This window comes from Melospiza melodia, chromosome 1 (assembly GCF_035770615.1).
Source record: "Melospiza melodia melodia isolate bMelMel2 chromosome 1, bMelMel2.pri, whole genome shotgun sequence".
Classification (NCBI taxonomy): domain Eukaryota; kingdom Metazoa; phylum Chordata; class Aves; order Passeriformes; family Passerellidae; genus Melospiza; species Melospiza melodia.
In genome coordinates, this window is record NC_086194.1 from 141,316,178 (window position 1) to 141,333,292 (window position 17,115).

Here is a 17,115-nt window from a genome sequence, read left to right on the forward strand (position 1 = left end):
TAATGATGTTTAAGACAAAGGAACAAATATTGAACTAATGTTTATTAATCTATAAAATTTTATAAAATAATTCTTATAAATCTATAAAATATTCTTTCAAGTTAACCTTCCAACATATATTTTTGTTTCTCAAGAAAATCATCTGTAATTAAACTAGATTTCAGCATTTTCCTGTGTGTATGCATTTTGTATTTCATCTAAGCAGCACTAAGTTTCATATGGGGCCCCTACATTCCAAGATGCTGATCACCCACAAATCAAGAGGAAATTTAAAGATGCAGTCACCTCTTCTAATCTTTAAAGCTGTAACCTTTTTTCAGTTTCAAAACTTACTTAAGTCTTTTAAAGAAAATCAGTTACACTAATAACAAGAGGAAATACAGTAATAATCATTAGGTTGCACCAAAATGCAGCAGATGAAAGAAATAAAGCTCAAAGATTTTTCAAGGTGACTGGGATTTTATAAAACTGCAGGTAAGGATTAAATGGTGGGCTTTAACATCTAAAGATTGCTGGTATGAAACACAGCTCTGTTTAAGTGGTGTATTTATTCTGCAGTTCTGTTTACTTTGTGAGCTCCTAAGGAGTGCAGGGATGAAGTGCCAGCGCCACCTCCACCATGAGAAGCATGGCACATGGCCTGTTCTACAGCCTGTTCATGCTGCCGTGAAAGGGGTGAAATCATCACACCAATTCTTCCTTTCTCTCAGGGGACACCAGCAGGGTGCAGCTGTTCAGCTCAGCTGCTCCTGGGCTTGGTGCTGGAGTAGAGAAGTCAAATTGAGAGGGAAGCTGGATGCAGAGTTTTTAAATGAATGAACCCTGCCCAAAGAAAGTATATATATATATATATATATATATATATATATATAGATGTATATGTAGTATGTGTATATTCCTTTTTACCTTTTGAAAGCAGTAAGTTCACAATTTTCCATGATGCACAGGAAGTGGCCAGCAGGAGCGGGGATCGACCTTCTATGTCAACACTATCAATATTAGCCCCCTGAGAAAAAGAATTCCAAGTTTATGGTGAATAATGAATAAATGGAACTTTAAAATGGTGCTGCCCTTTATAGGCACAGCAGAAATACAGGCATTCTTAGTAATTCCAGATGGTCCAGATAAGTAATTTCACATTACATAAATAAACAAAAAAAAATCAAAAAATAAGTAAACACATTATATCTCTCCGTAAAACTACCAGGCTTTCTAACCATCAGCCACAGTTCAGTCATCTATACATAAAAATTCAGATGCCTAAATAATAGGGGCTTACTTCTAGGTGTACTGAACTTACAGCTCATGATCTTTTGTTAGAGAACCTTTCCATGTATTCTTACTATAAAATTCCAAATTGAAAATTCTAACTTGAAAATACCAGGATTGATGCTATGGAAAAATGCAAAAATGGCCCTTTCAATGATGTGGTCTTACCTATCAAACAATTACCAGAAAAAGATCTTTCTAAACCTCTACACTTTATGAACACAATTCAAGAAGTAATGCATCCAGAACTTAGTATAGTTCAACCTGCATAGCTCAATCTATATTAGTTTTCTATCCTTCAGCATAAGTGATTTGAACCAAGTCCATTTTGATGCCAAAGCAGCTGTATCAACAGGGGCATATTTTATTCTGTGTTGTCTACTTTTGCACTGACACATATTGCCAGGACAGTATGATCACTATAGTCACAGTATCACTATGGTCATATCAGCAAAACACTACTATAAGCATAAATATATTTATTTAAAAGATCCCACCAAGGGAGCAGGAAGATACACACAAATGAACCAATGAGATGTGTGTATATTTAATGACAGTTTAGATATCATTTTTTCTAGATACCGAGTTGCAAGTCAAACTTGATGAGTTGAACAAAGTACACAAAAAAAATCTATTTTACTTCAGATAATATCCAAAGATGATTGACAAAAAAAATCGATGGCAGTTTTTCCATTAACTTGAATCATCTTTGGGTCCAGTCTTAATTTGAGAGAGAATTAATAACAATCCTGAGTAATATTTACTTTCCAGGATGGTAACACCTGTAACGTGGTACTAAGAAGCACATAATAAATGTGCAAAGATTACCACAGAGAATAGGGAGTTTACAATGTATGTACATTAAATATTTGGGAGTAATATATGCAAGACCCTTTCCCCATTTACCTTTCTACAAGGTCAGACAACATCTTAAAATTTATTTTTTTTTTATTAAGAAACAGATCTTTTTTATCCAAGTGTCTCATTTATTTCAATGAATACAGGGCAGCAATTTCTCCTTATGTAATATTCAATTATCTTCGCACCAGCTAACATAATTGCTCAGCTTTCAGTAAAATGAATTTTGCAGCATTCATAAATACTTATCTCAGTAAGAAGTAACTTCTATATTGCCACATATATTTACCTTATTTATGATACAGCTAAATTGAGAGTTTGGAAAATAGTTTTTGAACTTCATTTAATTTTCCATTTCTGTTGCCCCAAATGCATTAACATAAATGAATTAAACAGATATTAATATAAAAACAATCATGCCAATTTTGTAAATATCAATTATTATTTATACCTGTTTGATCTTTCATTTTCCTTTTAGAAAAGACGAAAGAAGCAAAAGGGGAAAAAATTCCAAAAACCAGGAAGAAAATATGTAAAATTACTGCTTATTTATTTTGAGCAAAATGTGAATATTTAATGTGTAAAATAGATGCTGTTCTTTACTAAAACCGGAAAACCTTTATGAACTGGAATTTGCTAGTCCTTTCAGGCAGTAACCTTGCTGCACCTTTTCTTTTTCACCCTAGGCTAAACTAGTCAAATTGTGCTCAAGGAATGAAAGTTTATTCTTAGCAAATGCAGTGTTAAAGATATTTATGATAAAATGTTTTGCACACACAAACTTCCACGTGCAAAAAACTTGCACCTGCATTTCTCAGGTAATAAGTTTTGTTGACAGTTGGTTTTGTCAGACAAGTTTGAGTAGTCAAACCTCACCATTTCGTATTTTAATCAAAAGTAAGCCCAACATCTAGTTCTAACAAAATCAAATCTCTATAACAAACTTTCTGAGAAAAGCAAAGCTGTATGTAGAAGATAATTGCTTTTAGTATAATTGCCATGAAATGAAGCAAAACACATATAAAACAAAAAAGAAATCTGATGATTTCTGAAAATGACCTCAGCTGAGAGGGGCACAAAATGATTATGAGCCATAGTTTAATTGGCACAAATGGACATAATTGGGAACATAGCCAGTAGCTATGGACAAATTGGGAACATAGCCAGTAGCATGCCTGATTATATTTCTTCTCTTTATTCTTCATAATTATTCAGTGAAGAAATACAACCAAACTACACAGAATAAAATTTTTTTCTACATCATACACAAACTTTGATATATGGCTATGTTCCCATATTAACTGTATGTACATTCTTTAAATAACTGATTTATATCTTGATAAAATTCAGATGAAATTCTATGCATGTTTGGCCTTTATTTTTATATTTCATGTCTGAAGAGTGTAGAATGACCAGACCACTTCACCATATTTGGTAAAAGATGTTTATGAAATTTTTCTGAGTAAGTAAAATGGAAATAGAAATGTAAGATTTCATCCTCTGTAACTGTGGGATGATATTATGGATCAACAACTACTGTTGTACTGTACCTCTCAATTATACATTATGAAATGCATATATCTACCTATCTAATTAGCCTATACCTGAGAACACATTCTACCTAATGATTTTCTCTATGCAGACCTGCAGCAATAGATAGCAATAATCTCTCTAAACATGTTGCTTGATTAAATATTTACCATTGAAATCAAATACTCCGCCAGTTCATAATGATCAAACAGTGCTGTTCTGTGGAGAAAAATGCAAAAATACAGTAATATTAGAAAGGACAAAGACATTTCAAGCCAAAGAATAGCATTCTTCTCAATTTTCTAATATTTTCAAATAAATCAATTTTAAAATGAAAAGACAGAGCTACACCCTTATTACATAATTCATCTTAATAAACTGGTTTTATATTTTTGCATGGAGTTATCTTTTTCAAACTAAGTTCAGTTCAGTTATTGCATTCAAAACTCACTGCAGGAAACAAAGATCTTTTTGGTAGGTAAACAGGTATTTTACCACCGAGTTTTAGGAGAAACAATAATTTCATATGTCAGATCATTCAGTGTGCCACACAAGGCCAATACAGAATTCCACAAATTTCATATGCAGTTTTTCCAAGCATTCCTGAAGCCTCAATTTCATTTCATTATTCAAAAATAATTTGGTTTTATACAAAAGTACAAAAGTATTTTGTGCAATAATGCCAGTGTGAGGTTAAAATGGCAATGTCTAAACATGTATTCTGACTGTGGCAGGCAAGTCTACTTGAAAAATTATGAACAAACTAATTGGTATAAATTGGGTATTTGGTGCATAGTCAGCAGCATTAGTTAAATATACAGATAAAAAGTTTATGGCATTTACCAGAAATATTTTAAAGCTGTCTATACATTTGGAATCTGGTTTTATTCTACAGTATAGAATATACTGTATATTCTATACAGGTTTTATTTGACAGTAAGGCATTGAATTATGTATTACAGGAAAAAAATGGTCAAAGCATGAAAGTATAGCACAGTAAATACACACACACACAAAACATTTCCTCAAGTCAGACCTCTGCGAAATATTTTGACTCAATGAGCAACACAGAAGGACAGTTCCAAGGTTGCACTGTATCTCAGATGATAACAGTTGCCTTAGCATTATAAGAGGTAATAAAACATTGGGTGTACTATAGTTAGAACTGATTGCTCAAAAGACATATTTTAAAAATCAAGTCATGGTTCCAAGTATGTAGAGATGCCTCCATTATCTATAGTGGACCTTTCCAGCCACACATCAATACTGAATGCTGCACAAATGCTAAAATAAATTCCAAGGTGACTGAAGAGAAAGCAAAGTCATTTTATGAAATATTTAGTTGGGAACATGGCAGTAGGAATGCAAAAGCATCAAGTGCTACCTATACTTCACTGCTGCTTTGTTTCTCAACAAGTTGCTTATGTTCCTACTCAGTATTTTTTTATATTCTGCAATATCTGGGTGACTTTCTACCTTCATGATTATTCTTGCTAATATAATTTTTTACTGTTTCACAGACACAGGGACTAAAATAGAGTTGTCCTTTTTACCAAGCTTTTTCCAAGGACAATAATTTTCAGAGATAAGGCAGCCAGTTATCTATTAAATAGTACATGTGTCTGCACAATTTGATTTGGCATTCTGTCATCACTTTATCTATAATCATGTTCTGCCATGGTAACATTTCCAAGTGTACCCAAACATTACCCTAATTTTACAACAAACTCTTTTAATGTCTTCAGTTATCTTTGAATCATTCCACTTTATACTGTGTCCAATGAACAATCATCTCCACTGCTTCTACCACTTACTTCATATACTGTAAAACTTGTAGAATAACACTGTCAAATAATTACAGTTAAATGCAGTGAAACATATCTTTCTTGTAAAAAAATGTATAGATAGGGAAATATATTATATTCCATAGAGTTGGGAACCAGCTTGTTTAACTTAGAGTATCTTTCTGCTACAAAGGATTTAGGAAACTTCTCCACAGTCTAGTGCTCTGGGTTTAAATGGAGAATGAAAGACTACAAATCTTAAGGATTATGACATACACAAATATCATCTCTGCAACTTCGAAGTCACAGGGAAATGTACAAACATTTCCTTTTACCTGATCAGGTATAAGAGTTTTTTGAAAATAAAGGAAAATATTTTTTAAAAAAGTTCATATTATTTTTCATTCATTTTCTGGAGAACATCAAGTGATTATATAAAGGCATTTCTTCCACATTGTCAGAAGGTGTTAACAATTCCACAAATTTGTTCCCCTACAACTTTACTGGAGTAAATTTTTAATGCAAACTGTTAGTGACCATTCCTTGACATGGTTCCGAGATAACTGCAACTGTTTTCATTTTGGTATCAGCACCAAGATTTTTAACATTCTGACCGTTTTTTTCCCTCTTTCATACAGCACTACAACCATCTCCCATACCATGGAGAAGTTCCAAATTACATGGAAGGATGCTCCAAACACAAGGAATAACTAAGAATATCGTGGTTCACAATTCATAGTGAAATCTGGCAGGCACAGCAGCTTCCTACCTGTGAAGCAATGTTTCCTTATTCCCATCTACAGCATCAATAATGGATTCCTCCCCAACATAGGATGACATCATTAGCTTTACAATCTCTGTCGCTCCTTGAGTGGCAGCAAAATGAAGTGCTGTGCATTTTTCATTCTATAAATGAGTAAACAAGACAAAACACAAATATTTAAACCTCAGAAACCTAACTTCCAATCTATCAAACACACTGGTCGACCAGCCCAGGATTTGTAATTCCCAAATGCTTAAATTTCTATGCAAGCAATAAAGCTTTCGTCTTTAACTGTAGTAGAATTCTAAAGAGATTGACAAAACCAAAAAAGACTAAAGAGATAGTTTTAAAGGACTACTATGAAGCTTCTTATCAATCTGTATGAAGTCCCTAAGATTTGAGATTATTATACTCTTAACAACCTTTTGTAGTTTAATTAAAAATCAGAAAGTGGCAGGAGATGAAGCAAATGAAAGATACAGAAAACCATATCTAGGCCAATACAAAGGAATAAGCAAACAAATAGGCCTATATTATACAGAAAATGCATTATTTTGAAACTTCATTTACTTCCCAAAATTGAATCCACCTTAGAAGTAATTCTTAAATCAACTTTTCTGCAGGTAAAAAATAACATTGTCCAATATGCTATAAAACTATTATAAACTAGACTTACAAAATAATTAAGCAATATACAGATGAATAGAACAATACTTGCCAAAATGGGATCTTTGTTTAGCAAGATGGGACTAACCAGCTTTGATATATACCTCATTTTTAGAGCAGGACCATTTTGATGAATGCATTAGAATGGGCTTTTCCACAATGCCATAAGCATTCTCAAAATAGTTTTGCCCATCACAAAATTAGCAGCCTAAATCATCTCATTCGAAAATTCTGTGTGTTCAAAGAATCAAACCAGTAAAAGAAGGCAAAACTATATTTAGTTTTGCTCTCACGAGTTGATTTCATCCTTGCAAACATTTTGATTAGCAATAGATATTTTTAAAAATGTTTATTCATGAATGCATCTGGGCACAGACCCTTACACCAGCAGTCATACACCATGGGAGCAGCAGTAGTATCACAAATTTATGTTTGCTTACAAAGCAGATACTGCAAAGGCCAAGGCAAGGCTGATGATAGAGAAGAATGATCAGAAAGTGTCAGATTTAAGATTCTGCTTCTGGGAAGGGATGACCCAATGTAACTTGTGTAAAGGAACATCACATTCTGCCTGATTTGAACCAAAGACTTGCTTTCATTTGCTGCTCCCTCTGCTTTGTATTGGAAGAGAGAATGAACAATGATTATCTGCTCATCTTTTTTCATACCACTCAGAGCTTTAGAGAGTACTAGGTTTTATCAAAAATACATTTCACTCCAGTCTGAGTTTTACCTGTTTTAGATCAATTTGAGCTCCAAATTCAATGCACATTTTAATCATTTCAAGGTCACCACTCTGAACTGCCAAATGAAGTGGACTGCACTTTCCATTATTGGTAAAATTGATGTGGGTTTTAGCAGAGTGACCCAATTCTTCACCTGAGAGATGAAAAGAAATGGATTTTTTTTAAGTGAGAATGAGATAGCAGAAGATATAAAGGCTATCAAAACAAGCATGTTAAGTGTGCAATAATATTCTCCCTTCTCAAAACAAGAACCTGTCACATCTGCCATTTAACAATGGAAGAACATACACTTAGGAAAGCAGCTAATTTGCTGCTGCAATCATACAAAAGTTGTCAGCATAAACCGCCCATAAGAATAACTGCAATAACATCTTGTAAGTTTAAACACAGATATAATTGCTTGTTTTCACAGTTATTTGAGAACTAAAGCAGCAAATTGCTACTCACTACTTGGGAGCATTGTATTTACCTTTTTTCAGAAGAATTTCCAGACATGTTTTTGCACCTGAAAATGCCGCTGCATGGATAGGCATGCATCCCGTTTTGTTTGGTTTACATATTTTCCCTCCATTTTCAATCTGAAAAATAAGTCTCAATACAGCTTATTGACATACAGAAAAATCTGACAAATGAATATACTATTACAGATATAGTCTCCTGGGTAGCTGTCTCCTTTTTTTAATATATAATACAAATGGATTATGAAGTTTTTATACAAGTATCTTTTGCATGTTATAGCCATACAATGCATATGCCTCATTGTGTTCTCATGACCTTCAAAATCAGTTTTTTTGCTTGAGTTGGCCAGTCAGATAGCTATAGATATAATATACCCTCTTAAAAGATCAAAGTTTCTTAGGAACCCATGCAAAGCCAGTTGAACACTAGGTCCAAGATTAACCTTCCTGCACTGAACAAAGACCAAACCCAGGAAGAGAATAACTCTGCATCAAAGTAGAGAGAATAACTTAAAAAGATGATGGATAATTCTACCTACCAGGAGTGTCAGTGCTTCAGGATTGTCCTTGTAACATGCTACCATTATAGGTGTGTTCCCTGCTTCACCTTCCAAGTTAACATCTGTACTGCTATGTTGGACTAAAACCTAAATGTTTAGGAAAACATTCAGTCAATCATAAGGCAAACACAACAATAAAAGCCTCTTCCATTATCTTTGTTATTTACAACCCATAGAACCCTTGTAACTTCCTCGTTTGGCATGCCAAAGGCCCATAATGCATGGGCAGATGAGGGGGAAAATTGCAGAATGCCAAAATATGCTGGTGAAAAATACAGATATGAACAGATATGAAGCACAATTCTTTCCAGTGGGCAGCCAGGTAACTAAGTTAAACTCTGCACATAGCTGCAAAGTATTTTAAAGTCTGATTTAAGAATTTATCAATAATGGGAGAAAGTATTTTCTGTAGCACATTGCAGATAAGGATTTTCAACTGAAGTTTTCAACAGAAAATTCCCTGGCAAATGGTAATATTTTGGAATCTGCTCAATTAGAAATCTGCTCAATTGAACAGTAAAATGAGGGGAGATGGGTCTTGATGAAAAGTTGGACCTTGCAGTCCTGAAATCTTGCTCCAGTCTCTATGCTAACAGCTGATACTGAACTATCAGTACAATAAATTATCTCTATGGCTGCTTCCTGCACTTTTTGAGAAGTAAAGGATCTGGAAATTATAATGACCATATTGGCTTATTTATTCCCCTAGCTACATATTTATTTAATTGTCTTTCAGTAATTTCAGTTATTTATTTTTTCTGCACTAGAGGAACTGGTACATTTAATCACTCTCAGGCAATTTGGCAACAAAAACCAAGGGAGAATTAGTTTGCATAAACAACAGAGTGGAGAAAAAATGAGAGCATCAATTTAAACAAGAACCAAAGCACAGAAACTGATAAAAAGCCCATTTTAAAAATGTCATTGATTCCAGATTTCATTGTTCTTAATTCATAATAAATACAGATTTTGTAAAAGATTTGAGGACACTGAAACACTTCCAAAGAACTCTTTATTTGTCTTGAATATAGATAATATGTACTTCTTTTTTTTTGCATGGATGAGCTAGAAAATGAGACAAACTTAAAGAGACAAGGAAGTGTTGCAATTTTAAGGTTGTATTCATCTAAAAAATTAAAGAACTTAAAAACACTGAACATGAAGTGAAAAAAATCTTACTGCATTTAGACAAATGGTTAAAAAATTATGCTGCTTCAAATCTCATAGCTATCACTGTTTTTCAAGGTTCAACTTGGACACCTCGGTAATTTCATCACAATATATTTTAGTGTTTCTTAATTGCAGATTTAGTTCTGCTACCATTCAACTGATTATTAGAATGCTGGTTCTAAGGACTGTGCTTTTTGACTAGTTTTAATCTGTTTTTTATTTTGAAATACACTAGTTTCAAGAATGTTAATACTTCTAAGACACCCTGTATACTTGTAAAAAAAAAGAAACAGAATATTATAATTTGAAATACACATGCCTACATAAAGTTTCCATTTTAAAAAGAACTTTTAAAGAAAGTACCTTGTGTCTGAAAAATCAAAAACCATTTTCTGTGAAACATAAGGACTACTATTATAGCACAAACTTCAATATTTCTATAAATCAGTAAGTTACTTTTTATTGGCAGTGCTAAGAGGACACCAACATTTTTACAGGCATCATGTTACACATCCTGCTTGCTAAAGAAAGCACATGAGGAGATATGGAATATATCAACAAGGCCTTGGTACACATAGCTCTGCTGCCTGAGCTACTCATCAAGTGTGCATATCTAGGCAGACTTGAGACTTACCTTCACAATTTCATTGTGCAGGGACTGGACAGCCATATGCAGAGGTGCCATCATATTGGAGTTGAGAATGTTTGGATTGGCTCCTCTGCTGAGAAGCAAGCGAACGCTTTCGACCTGGTTTTTCTTTGTGGCCCAGTGCAGTGGGGTATTTCCAGAAGAATCCATCACATTTAATACTGCACCAAAGGAGAGAAAACAAAGCACATCAAAAACAACAAAGCAAAACCATCAAATGTTCTGATTGAACTGAAACAAAAAAAGGTGTCTTCGGAGTCAGGTTTAGGTCTGTGCTACTGCATTTCTTTTGAAAGGGAAAGGAAAAGATTTCATGAGATGCAGCACATTGTGTTAAATTGATTAAATGTTGTGCTGAATATACAGTATTGGTGAGAGGAATGGAAGTGGTGAAACACTTGTCTATTTCTTGTCCGCTATTATAATGTTTCTCCTCACCCAAGAGTTACTTGATTTCCCTCTCTACTTGATTCTTCTTTTTCCTATTTATTTGACTTCACAGTAATTTCTTTAGAGACTGCACAGAATAAATGAGTGCAAATAACTTAAATAAGAGTAACAAATGAGTGCTTGCAAATTGTAAGAAAATTAAAGACCATATCTATTCTGTTTTGCTTCAGAACACAAAGGTAAATCAATTCACACCGTTTAAAAAAAGTGGTCTGTTCTAAACATACATTTTGAGCTTGAAACTGAAGATAAATTTCTACAAATATCCTAAAAAATTGGGACAAAAATGACAGACTAAAAATAAAAAATATATATATTCCAGCTGGATTGATCTAAAATTAGATTGGCCATCAACAGGTGAAAAAAAAGCCAGCTGTTCAGGACCATTGTGGGTTTACTCAGTAGCACAGAGTCTGTCAGTGGAGTCTGATGTAGTTCACAAGGCTGATTGTACCAGTGACACATAACATGAATAAGGAGGACAGAAAGTCAAGTCCTCTGCTCAATAATTTCAGTTATTCATACCTAAGTCTATATATCTGAGTGTCAAACAAAGCAAGACATATTGATTCACTGCATTAGAGAGAAAACTGTCCTACAAAACAAAAGCAACCCAAAACACACCTGAGACAGTGCAAACTGCCATAGACAATTAGAAATAGATTTGAATCTATAAATGGAAATAACACTTATCAGTCCTATTTCAGCTGGGTAATGGACATCTTGGTTATTGAACTTTTTTTATTGTGCTAAATAAAGTAGTTCATAAAATGAGTGTTACCTTCATAGGACGAATCATCTATGATCAGCTGCATGAGTTCTATTTGTCCTCCTTCTGCAGCGTGATGCAGCGGGGTGGCATTTAATTCATCCACTTTTGTAAGCCCAGAACGATTCTTCTTAATGAAGCTCCGGAGCCTACAGGCACTTCCGTCTGAAATAACCTGTTTTGGGTAAAAACATTCTCATTTTCTCATTCTCCTAAAAGGCAGGAAGTTACCAATGCTGTAATGCGATTTTGTGGGCATGTTAACAATCAATAACTCCTGCCCAGTTGTCTGGGCTCACAGAGAAGTTCACAAATCCTGATCTGATGGAGCCAACAGTGAAACTCTGATTGGTTGTTGGTTTAACTGACTGCACTATAAGATCCAGATGAGAAACAGTGCAAAATGAACAAAACTGAAAATCATCTTGAATACACTGTTCTCTCTTCTGTAGTGAGATCAAGATCCTTCCTTTACCATGGAAAATCTCAAGCAAATTCATCCATTACACTTTTATACTCTTTCTTGCAGTGGCCATGTAAAATGAATCCAACAGAGAGGAAAATAAATAGTCTTGATAAATTCCTTTCTTTAGATCTTTTTACAGAGATTGATACTGTGTTCTTGGCTTTCAAGTTCGGCCATTGGACTTCTGTGATGTTCTTTGTGTCAGAGAAACCGATATATTTTTTAATTTCAGCAGCATGCTTAGAACATCAGACTATTATCTCAGCCTGAAACATCTCAGTATATTCCCAGCAAGCCCACTGACAGCTTGATATATTCCAGGTACTATGTTCTACAACCAAAGCCCACTACGGAAACACTGCTGTTTATTATTTTATGATAGTCTCCAAATATTTTTGTAAAAGCTATTAAAATCCCATATTTATATGTAAAGTGATAGAATAACATGATTGCAGTAGAATGGGCAGGAATTTAAGAAACAGACACTAAAAATTAAGAGAGAGTAAAAAAGTAAAACAGTTCAACTACATCGGGTGGGAAAAAAATGAAAAAAATGCTTATCTAAAGAAATGCAAACCATCAAATGGTGTGTAAGTAAGCAAAGAATGAAAAGAGGGAATTCCCTAAAATCACTTCACATCTGAAAAAGAAAACTTTGCTCTCCAGGATGCCCTGAGTGTCAAAGACTCAACAATTTTTGCCAGCCATAAGCAAATGTACATTACAGGGCAAGCTCATTCATGTGCTTGAGCACGTGTTTATCTTCATTCAGCTTAATGGTCCCACTGACCTCAGTGAGGTTACTCACGTCAATAATGTTACAAATGTGTTTAAACATTTATAAGACTGAGGCCAAATATGGGGCTGGTATCAGCTTCAATAGTGCAATCAGAAAAAGATAATTGAAACATGTGATATAATTGTGGAAAAGATAGTTAAGATTAATCCACTGTCACAAAAATAACAGCTCAATTACACATGCAGCATCTATACATTTTAAACCCACCAAAAAGCTGTCTAAGAAAACCTTATTAGAGAGCCTGGTATTTTCTATTTCTTCTAGCATTCTGCCTTTATTATTTCTATTGATCAAGACCACATTTTTCTGCTTTTAACACTAGATTTATTTCTCATTGTAAGACAGAATGTGGCATGATAATAATTTCTATCGATCAAAGTAAGATTTATCAGCCAATCCTGCAGAGTTTCACTAACAAAATAAGGAAGCATGAAGTCAATTTGGTGTTCTCAGTAAAGCAAGCTATTTTAAACAGCAGCAACTCCTTTGCCCTGTGCCTGAACAGCTCTGTAGTGGCAGATCACCCACCAGAGTGACCAGCTGTATTATGCTGAAGGGGTGCTGCTCAGGTCTATAGCTAGTACACAGAAAACATATCTGAATGGAAATGAGCTCTGGAGGTATTTAAATTAATTTACAAACTTTGTCAAATTTGTTTAGGCTGCTGTTAAAAATCTCCAAAGTTATCCAAGTCTTCCATCCTGTAAGCAAACTCTTCCTTTGCTTAATTATTCTTACGCTTTAAAAGGCTGCACTAAAGTTTGGTCTAGGTGTCCCTAGCAGCAACACAAATACATGGCTTCTCATCCTAATCTCTGTTAGAAATGGGAAGATATTCTGTCCTTTCTGGCTGCAATATCACTCGTGTAGGTTGCACTGATGGTTCCCTTTCCCTTTGTAACAGTTCCAGTGCTTCTAAACTCTTTTGTATAATTTTTGCTAAGATGATCTATTCATTTCCATCGTGACCTCGGCTTCCCTCTAAGAGGGGGTCTCTTTCTATGCCCAGGGGAAATGTGAGCTCTGCCTCAGCAGCCTGCCACCCACATCCTCCTTTCCCTGCTCCCACGCTGCCGCTCAGCCTGCACCGCACCACATCAGCGTCCTGTGCCCCCACACCCCGGGACGCTCCCAGCCTGTCTCCCATCCCGCACCGATCCTCCCTCCGCGTCCCATGAGCGAGGGACAGGGTCCCATGGAGGAATGGATCCCTGGGACATCATCCCTGCCGAGCCCGCACAGCTCCAGGGACCCTCCGCCCCCTCGGCCACCTCACCCTCCACCTCCATCCCTCTGTCCCAGCACGCACCTTGAAGACATCCTGCGAGGCGACGGAGGCGGCATCGGCCTCGCACACGACGCCCTGGTAGGCGCTGGAGTTGGCCGCCTTGTCCCGGGAGCGGCAGAGCCGCAGCAGAGAGCGCTTCATGCCGCCCGCCCGCCCGGGCCGCGCCGCAGACCTGAGGGCGACACCGCGAGTGACGCCGGGACCCGGCCCGGGGGGAGGCGGGGAAAGCGGGAGAGCAGGGAGAGCAGGGAGGGCAGGGAAAGCGGGAAGAGCCGGCAAAGCAGGGAAAGCGGGAAGAGCAGGCAAAGTAGGGAAAGCGGGAAGAGCAGGGAAAGCAGGGAGAGCAGGGAGAGCAGGGAAGGCGATCCCGGCGGGGCCGGCATCGGGCGGCTCTGGGCGGGCCTGCGGGAGCGGAGCGCCCGTGTCCCACGGGAGGCTTCGCCCCAAGTGATGCTGCCTGCCCTGCACCGCCCTCCCGCCCCGAAAAAAGCGGGTCGGGTCTGCTACTGCTAGCTTCTCTGAGTAACCATAACATTTTCTCGCAGAATTTGTTTGACCGGGCAGTTTGGGGAGGTGTGCTGTGGGAAGAGTAGGGAAAGAAGGAGCCTGAGGTGTTTCAAAGGGTTAATCCTAAAGAGCCTGTAACTGAGTCAGTCTTTACGGAAAGACGTGTAACTCGTATTACTTTATTGCTTTACTGAACCTGAGATGAGTAGCTCTGCTAAAGATCAGTTAGTGGGTTGGGAGCAGCAGTAGGAGGCACAGGAGGTGATTTTTTGCCTGTGTTTTCATGGTTTATGGCAAGCGGCAGCTTAAGGACTGCCAAAACCAAGTGTCGCACCCCATATAGCCTATTTAATAGTTGTCAACAAGCAATTCTCCATTATTTCGCTCATTCCCTTTTAAAATCCTTTTTATACTGTCTGTGCCACAACATCCTGTGGCACTAAGTGCCATAATTTCATTACATATTTGTGAAAAAAATTGTTTTCTTTTACCACTGGCTTCACTTTGTGGTCCCTAGTGCTTTTATTTTGAAAAATGGAGCATTCTTCCCCCTTTTTTTCATCCCTGTTAGTGCTCATTATTTCCCAAAGTCATTGATGCACTTTGATGCACTTTGCTCCTTGATGGGGCCTTGCACATGTGGTTTTCCCTCTTACAGATGCCACTGTTTATCTCTGAATAGCCACATCCTGCTACTCTGAATCTTTTCCATGTTCTTTTAGAAATGGAATGGGAAGACTTACATGGTTAAGGTATATTCAGGCAGTAGTGTTCCTTTTTTTAAATTTTTTTTCTTCATTCCTCTCATAAATGCTCACAAATATATTTGGGGTTTTTTGTATGCCACTGAGCTAAGTTTCCTTAGAAATTTTTTCCACTACAGTCCCTTTTCTAGCTGGTGATAGTATCAATAAATAGCATTCAGGTATGCAGCTAGTTAGGGTTATGTTTCTTGTGGGTACTTACCTAGAATTTATCAACGTTGAATCTCATCTGACATTTCATCACAAATATTTTGGGATCTGCCACAATCATCTGTATTTTTGGTCATTCTGAGAATTCAGTAGTGCCTTCCAAGTCACCAGAATGTTTTTTGCACCTTAATATCATCACTGACTTTAAGGGGTCCCAAGGAACCTCCTTGCTTTAGAAGGTTGTATTCCTACTCCATGTTTTTGAGTGCTTAACCAAATTCAGAAAAGCATTTTTGCCTGTCCTATGACAGTTTAGCTTCATTAAAAGACTACAAGAAGGGACCTTTTTGAAAAACTTTCCAAATCCGCTTATCTCTGGCATCATTTGTACCTTGGTTTGCTTGCTGATTCCTTCAGAGAGTTTCACTGGTGTGCATAACACCAGACTTCTCTATACAAATGGTGTTTGTTATTTTGATCCTGGTTTTTTTGAGCCTGTAACTCCTGAATTGTTTGTTGTAAATTGCTGAAATCCTTAACTAAGTAGCTTTAAGACCATAAACTGGAATAGTTCTAAGGTTAATTGGGGGGTTTAAGTGCTTGTGGTATAAACCCTCATTCCTGTCAATTATCAACAACATTTAAAAATGAGACAAAAACTTTCTTCCCCTCATAAGCTGCTGTAGCCACAGGTATTGCAAACAGCAGTGCATTAAGGTATGTTTTTGTTGCTACATCATCATTAATTAGGACCAAAAGGGATATTTATACTATAGCAAGAAAGCTATAGTCAGGAAAACTTGCTCTTAGTGCCTGCAGAGATCCTAATTATGTGACCTGGGATTAAGAACTGGAGGAGATCTCTGTATTTCCCATCGCTTTCATGGTGCCTTGATTGGAAGCATCCCCAGTTGGTGAGCATGTTCACCTTCCTGGGGCGAGATTCCTTTGAATTCCCTCTCTGCCCTTGACTTTTCTGTTGCTCACAGTCCTCTTTATGAGACATTAAACTCAACATATGGGTATTGTATAAAGAAAATAAATGCAGTTTTATGTAGGAATCATTATCTGGAAATAGAAGTGTCACTGAAATATCAATAAAAATTAGTAAAAATATCATCCATTTCTTCTTAAAATCCTCTCAATTGAAGCCCAAGAAATACTGTGAAACAATAGAATTGATGAACCTCAACCAACCATAGCTTTACTAATTTGCTTGAATCTGATAATACTGCTCCTGTCTTTTAAAATTACTGCTACATTTTAGTCTTCTAGTAAGTGTTCAGAAGAATGTTCAGAGTATGAAAAATAGTACAAAGGTTTTCCATTCCCAGTAGGATTCAAATGGAATTTTAAGTGGTCTGACCACAGTTTTTATTTCTGCAAAATGATTTGGCATAAGGAACTACTTCACAGAAGTAGTTGAAGAGCAACGCTTCCTACAGCTGTTTTTCCCTAGAGTGGATTAA

At 36.5% G+C, this 17,115-nt stretch overlaps 1 protein-coding gene across 1 annotated transcript in view; it reads right to left on the bottom strand.

Annotated features, from left to right (window-relative positions):
• TRPA1 (transient receptor potential cation channel subfamily A member 1) overlaps positions 1 to 14,375 on the bottom strand; it is a 31,477-nt gene extending 17,102 nt beyond the window's left edge. The window contains exons 1-9 of the mRNA XM_063178092.1: positions 14,247 to 14,375; positions 11,685 to 11,847; positions 10,439 to 10,614; positions 8,614 to 8,721; positions 8,086 to 8,194; positions 7,604 to 7,749; positions 6,211 to 6,347; positions 3,828 to 3,876; positions 907 to 1,006 (exon numbers count right to left, since the gene is read on the bottom strand). Of these exons, the coding sequence (XP_063034162.1) occupies positions 907 to 1,006; positions 3,828 to 3,876; positions 6,211 to 6,347; positions 7,604 to 7,749; positions 8,086 to 8,194; positions 8,614 to 8,721; positions 10,439 to 10,614; positions 11,685 to 11,847; positions 14,247 to 14,366 (1,108 nt within the window). The 5' untranslated portion in view covers positions 14,367 to 14,375. The remainder of the gene's footprint in view (positions 1 to 906; positions 1,007 to 3,827; positions 3,877 to 6,210; positions 6,348 to 7,603; positions 7,750 to 8,085; positions 8,195 to 8,613; positions 8,722 to 10,438; positions 10,615 to 11,684; positions 11,848 to 14,246) is intronic.
• Positions 14,376 to 17,115: the final 2,740 nt, after the last annotated feature.